This window comes from Eurypyga helias, unplaced genomic scaffold (assembly GCF_000690775.1).
Source record: "Eurypyga helias isolate BGI_N326 unplaced genomic scaffold, ASM69077v1 Scaffold50795, whole genome shotgun sequence".
NCBI lineage: Eukaryota > Metazoa > Chordata > Aves > Eurypygiformes > Eurypygidae > Eurypyga > Eurypyga helias.
The window spans coordinates 1,395-7,972 of NW_010254360.1; the positions used below are offsets into that span (position 1 = coordinate 1,395).

At 43.9% G+C, this 6,578-nt stretch overlaps 1 protein-coding gene across 1 annotated transcript; it reads right to left on the bottom strand.

Moving 5' to 3' along the window:
• Nucleotides 1-1,231: 1,231 nt before the first annotated feature.
• Nucleotides 1,232-5,450, bottom strand: LOC104510626 (storkhead-box protein 1-like; the record flags this gene model as incomplete). The annotated part of the gene is given in 3 exon segments (XM_010152938.1): nt 1,232-2,183; nt 2,186-3,478; nt 5,243-5,450. Coding segments are annotated over 3 exon segments (2,453 nt in total), but the record flags the coding sequence as incomplete, so codon positions are not given.
• Nucleotides 5,451-6,578: the final 1,128 nt, after the last annotated feature.

The window sequence follows — 6,578 nt, forward strand, 5'->3', positions numbered from 1 at the left end:
CATTAAAAGAAGAATCAAATATTCATGACCCAAGTTAGCTGCAGCATGGAATTGTGTTGCGATTGTCCTTCCACTTTGTCCTCCTCTCTGCATTAGTATTTATGCTTTCAGAATTTGGCAGGAAGCTTCATCTTCTTTTCAGTCTATTTAGAATAACAGAAATATTAGACATCAGACTTCACATTCTAAAAATAAACTGACTTGGCTTAGCTTCTAGTACCACAGATGACATCAATACAAACAATCAAAATGACCCTTTGAAGTGTGTTTTTCTAAAGAGCCTCTGACTGATTTCAAGTGTTGATGTCTAAGTAATACACTAGAAGTGTGCTTGAGAGAGTGCACCTCCAAAAGCTGCTTAAGGGGGGAAAAAAAATCATAATTTCCTTAACAACCCTGGTATGTGATTGTTCTTTCATATACTAAATTCTCAAGGTGACAGTACGCATCTCAGGTGAACTCAAGTGGTTTAATTACACTTAAATACCAGTTGTTTAAGATCTTAAGAATATGTGATGCTACTAAAAAAATTGGATATGGTTTTTGCCTCACAGCGTTCTAACTTATGCTCTTGCCAAGTTAGTTAAGAGTTCTGTAGGTCTTCTCCACATGCAACTGGGTAAAAAATTGTTTCATACCAATTTGTTTTCCATTAAGGGATTTTCCAGTATAGTTACGGGCAAAACTTACCCTGTGAAAGGAAGCAGAAGCTTCTAGCTCAAACGACGTACACATTCTCCTCTCTGTGAGCAAGTCAGATGGTATTTTGTGCTCTAAACTTTGATTGAACACCTCTATAAAGCACTTCTTACTCTCGTCTACAGCTGGTATTGTCATATGGCAAGATCAATGCCAGCTGAACCTGCCTGCTAACAAATCAATCACCACGTTTAACACCGAGTTTATCCATCACCGTATTTCTTAACTTTCCTGCGCTTGGCCATCTCCGTCCACACGGCAGAGCTCATACTATTTTCTTGCCACTTGAGAAGAAATGCAAAATGTAAACAGCAGCATTTGTATAGCTGGTTTAGAGGGAATGTTTATGTGAAAAGACATAGTAGAACTGTGCAGTTTGAGTATTTCTGGGACATAACACTAAAGTTTTTAAAGAGAATGAGAACTGTGTTGTTGGGGAAGGGGAATTATAAATGTACAGCAACGTTTCTACCTAAATCTGGTTGTTAATTTGAAGACAAAACATTTAATATAGTTACATGGGCTTTCTTACCTTGGGGAGTCAATGCCACTGTCTCCTGTAATGCTGTGGTTTTCTGTCCCTTCCGAGTGTTTCTGTCCCAATATCACGGTACATGCATTCTTAAAAATCGGATCTTTTTTCTCTTGAGGGCTTCTACTTTCTTTAGCCTGTGAGCCAAAATGTGCCGCTACTTCACCTGTCTCGTAGGTAGAGTTCTGCACAGCGTCTGAGCCAGCCTCATGAGCGTGGCAGAAGTCCACCTCAGACGGCGCTTTCGCACCTTCAATAAGGCCAGTTTCTTCTTCCTTTCTGTGACCTGTCAGAAGAACCTGACTGCACAGACAACTTTCTCCTGTGAAATCTGGTTTTGGACGCTCTTTTGAGCCATCTATTGATTCTGCAAAACTAGCACTTTCCTTACATCCATGCTCTCCAGAGTCACCTTTATTTACAGTTGTGTCGTACTGAGTGGGATAAGTACTGACTTTCCAGGTTTTTAGGGGTGCAGCTGCCCCCAGCTTTTGCACAGCTTTACTCCAGCCTCTTGTGTCTGAAAAAGCATGGGCAGGAGGGAGGTGACGTGGTTCATTGCCTTCGGAATTGTCATCCAGATGTAACCAGTCACAGGTATCACCATCATGTGCTTTTTGGTACCGAAGCTGGCAGTTATCAGTAAATCCTACGCTTTCCAGCCTCATTGATCCAGGATGGCTGGCACTGTCATATTTAAATATAACTTCACTCTTCTTATGAGTCGTTTGTCTGTATTTCACACCTGTTTTTTTTACCATGTTAACATTGGCTGTATAATTTGAAAGATGGACATTTCTAAATTCGTTTGCTGTTTGATCTAATAACTCACACACAGTGTCAGCTTTGCAGGGTCCATCTTTCAGATGTAATGAGAAGTTTGCATCTTCTTTGCACACACCACTACCTTCAGTGTAGGAATGAGGGGTTTTTTTAATATCCCCATGATTTTTTTTACTGTTCTGTAGATGTTTTCTTCAGAAATATCACTCTCCAGGAAGTATTTACCTTCATTATCTATTTGCAACGCACTGCCTTGTGGATAACTGAAGTTTCCACTAAAACTGTCTGTCTTTAGTTGGAGGGAAGACCCATTAGCGTGGAGCAGTTTGCTTTGCTTAGCTCTGTTAGCCTGCGGTTCGGTAGCCTGCTGTTCGGTTTCACAGTCAAAGGGTTCTGGGGAGTCCAAGGACCGTGGCCTTCGTAAAGCCCTTCCTGGCTTTCGAGTCCTGGTCTTCAGCTGGCCGTTAGTAGTACCTCTGCACCCTTTCACGTAGAAGTTGTGTCTCCATGACAAACCCTGAAAAGGGTTCTTAATTTGTTTTTTATATATGACATCAGATTCCACTGCTACATCTGATGGCTGTTGGTTTCTGATAGGCAGTGAAAGGTGCCCTTCCAGTTTCTCATCTCGGGCTGTTGGCTCACGTACGTGAGATGTCCTGTTGCTTCTGCTAACCTGCTTCTCTTGCTTTGATTTTGTTTTCCTGGTGTGTTTTGCTGGTTTACTTCGTGTCTTTTGAACACAGTCCTGTGAACGACGGCTTTGCCCGACTACTGGCACTTCAACCGAGGTACCCTTACTCATACACTTTTTCTGCTCCTCAAACTTCTGCATTAATATGGTGTGTTTAATCAAATTATCAACTGTAAGAGTAGGGTTAATACTCTTGATTTTGTGTTCAATATCACGCGGAATATTGTCTAAGTCATCTTCATCCCTGACGGGCCACTCCTTAGGAGGAAACTGGGCTGAAAAAGTGGAGTACTCCTTCTTCCATTTTTCTTTTTTAGAAGCACTTCTCCAGAAAAGGCCAAACCTTTTTTTTTTTTGTTTGTCTTTCACAGATGTCAGGGATTTGATGGTGTCCCGGGAATGGTTTTCAGCAGATGTGGAGATCCCTTGAGTTGGAACTGAAGGCTTCAATTCACTGCAGCCTTTCTTACCTTCTCCATTAGGTTCACGGTTCCTTACCTGACGTCTTTGTTCACAGAGCATATTCTGCTCAGGGAAGCAAGGGCAGGTTCTGTAATGGGATACCGTAGGAATGTTTTCTCTCCCTAGGCCTGCACAGCACTCAATGTTTACCAGGTAAGTGACGGAAGGCAGTGAACAGCAAGAACCGTCCTCCAAGGGGACCCTTCTGTTGTTTTCCCGAAATCCTTCTCCCGTATGGGAGGTTTTCCTTTCTTTAATTAGAGGGCCAAGGATATTATATAAGATGCTGTGGGAGGCAACTGCAATGCCTACAACAAAGATACAGATATTTGAAATCAGAAATATGTTTTCAAATAAAATGGGGTCTGGCCAAAAAATAACTCACATAGAACAGATCTGGAAGCAACTGAACATCAAATACCCAATGTATTTAGTTCACAGGGCTCCACAGGATTTTTTTTTTTTTAAAGTCACTACTCTGCTGAGCTTCCAGAGGCAGTAATTGTTGTTGTACCTAGCTATCCCCCTCCCACACCCCGGGGCTCCCTGCAGAACAGGGACACCCCCACTCTGCAGCAGTGTCCACACGTGGAGGGCAGAGGGTGCTGCCCCAAATCTGCAGCCCTGAGTCGGGGAGAGCCCTCCTGGGCCAGCCAGGATAGGGCAGCACCGAAACATCATCCAGCTCTGGTACGTGCAAGCCCACCGGTGTCTCACAGATCTGTGAAACCCTTGTTAAAGCTGCCAAGGCTGTTCCTCCTTGATGAGGCAAGGTCACTCCTGAGGAAGAAGGTGAAGGCCCACTGCATTTCTGGTGGTCACTGCAGCACTGCTGTGATGGAGCTTAGGATGTTCTCCTTCGAATAAGCAAGGATGTTCTCTGTGTCTGCCAGGATATGACATTCACGAGAGAGACCTTCTGCCAGGTACAGCCAAACAATGCGTCGTTCAAAGCATTTCCCTCTTGGCAGGTTATTTACCAGCAGCTTTTATCACTCTCCCTGAAGCTTCTGGTATAATTCTGTCAGATGACAACTGCTCCCAAAGTTTACCTCACTGAGACTGGTCTCAGCTGCTCGTTTCTCCTCAGGTGTCACAGTCCCAGAGTCGTTAGCCTAGTGAGGTCTGATCTCCTGCCCACAAGAATGAAACTTCCAGCAAGGTGGAAGAAATACACTCTCTCCCTACAGAATTTGAGAGTACTATTTCTGGCTGATGTCAAAATCCTACTTTGTGGTTGACTTAGTGCACGTATGGACCACACCATGTTCTTGGCAGGGTTCTGGGCCAGTTTATGGGGTTGCATTAAAAATGTTCCCACTACTGAAAATGCCTGCCAGATCAACCTGTAACATTTGCAGAGCAACAATATTATGAAGACTCTAAAGAGAAACTCGGCATCAAACCAAGCAACGTCCTGCAGAGGGCCAAAATGAGCCTTTGCAAAGTCTCGTGCGGGCGCGCACTTCAACATTGCAGAGCTGAGGGAAATTCAACATTTTTCAGATTCAAAAGAAAACGCAGGATTTAAAGGAAGTGGCTGCTACCCCATCACAAGAGAAGGAATAAAGCTCACTTAGTGTTAAGTAATTTGCTTTCAGGAAGGAAGTGGCTGGAATTTGACCAATAAATCCGAATTTGAGGCTGGTTGATAGCAAACACCAGCTGCAGGCTCCTACCCAGTCCCCTTGCCATCCAAGTCAGCTATGTTCCTGTCTCTTAAAGGAGGACTCCAAGGCTCTGTGATCTGATGCACAGCCTATTGTATGCTTTTCCTTATCTGGCACCTCCATGCCCCATCTATGCTGTCCCACCCTCTAGAAAGGGCATACTCTCAACATGCTACTGCGCTCAGTTCCCTCTCTTACTCTCAAAGAAGGTTTATTAAAATCTGTAAGAAGAATGACATTCAAACCAATCTTAGTGACACACATGCACATTGAAGTATCTACCAGCTGCCTGTTTATATTCTTTCATATTGTCAACTTTGCTTGTGACCACTTGCCCAATATCAGAAACTCGGGCTTGATGATACAGTCACTTTTAAAAGGAGGGAGAAATGAGCAGGTTACCTGGATGATTGATCACTAACTGCTCCATTAAAGCTTCCTGTGTGACCATCCCCTGAGTTGCATTCATGTCTGATCCGGTACAGCGTATTCCTTCTGACACAGAAATGGGGTGTGTCTGCGAGAGAGGATTCGGGAGAACAGGGCTCACATCACCTGAAGTCCAGAAGAAGAGGGGAAAAAAAATTGTTTGAATGCAACAGTGTTCCATTTTTCCTATTAGCTGTGACAGAATTTCACTGAAAATGTCTTGCGTTGCCTCAGAGCAAATGCTTTATCCTCAGCTCATTTTCCTTGGCAAAATACTCGGAAATATTTCTTAGAGAAGGGAAACGGCTCCAGCACTTTTCAAGTGCCTTTGTAATGAACAAAACAGGAGGTTACCTTAAGTTTGTTTGGTGTTAAATTCCAGCTTAAACCATCGTGTAGCTTAACAAGCAGGGAGTTGAGAGAGTCAGGTGACTGCTGACATTTTAGACCGTTTACATATGAAGCCTCGCAGTCTGTATTTCGCTAAGTAGCTGATGAAAAAGGTAACATCCAATAATTAAGTACAAAATCTTTTCCCCAAGGCAGAATGCAGGGGGAAAAAAGACAAGCGCCAGGCTTAGGCCCTTGTCTAGCACATGAATTTGAACAGTAATTCCTTTTTTAGATCAGGCTCTAGAACTAGAGATTTTCTACCTGATGGGGCAGAGGATAAAAACTCATTACAACTGCATGCACTGTTTAGCCTACACCACCATCTCTCTTGGTGGGAGACAGTAATGTTGTCCCTCTTCTGCATGACAAAAACAGAAGCTCGGAGTGTGACCCAGCTCCCTCAGTAACTGCAGCCCCAGCCTAGGAGGCTGAAAATGGTCCTTTGCCCCAACTCTCCCGCCCATAAAACACAAACACTTCCCTCTCCCCTTCACAAGATGACAAGGCCAGCAAGAGCAAGCCCAGAAAATACTTCTGACATGGTACCAGTGACGCGGAAAACCTGAAATACGTATTTTCCCTGAAAGCTGATGACAAAGCACGAAGCAGGCACTCACCTGAGGTCTGTCCATACAAGAAGACAATGACCACATACACCTTGTCAGACAAAATTAAAACCAACCCCTTTCTTCTTTTTTAAATGAGACAGATGGTTTGTTCCCACTACCTGGTGGTGTTCCGTGCTTCCCTGTTCTGTGCTGCACAGAAAGCCCTTGGGTGTCCTCAGCTGCCAGAGCAGGCAGAAGGCAGCAGGGCCTCCTGGTTACTTCACCAGGCAAACACCAGTGTTAAATGCCAACAGTAATCTTCCTGCAAGTAAGAAATAGCATTTTAGATTAAGTGATATTCATGTTCA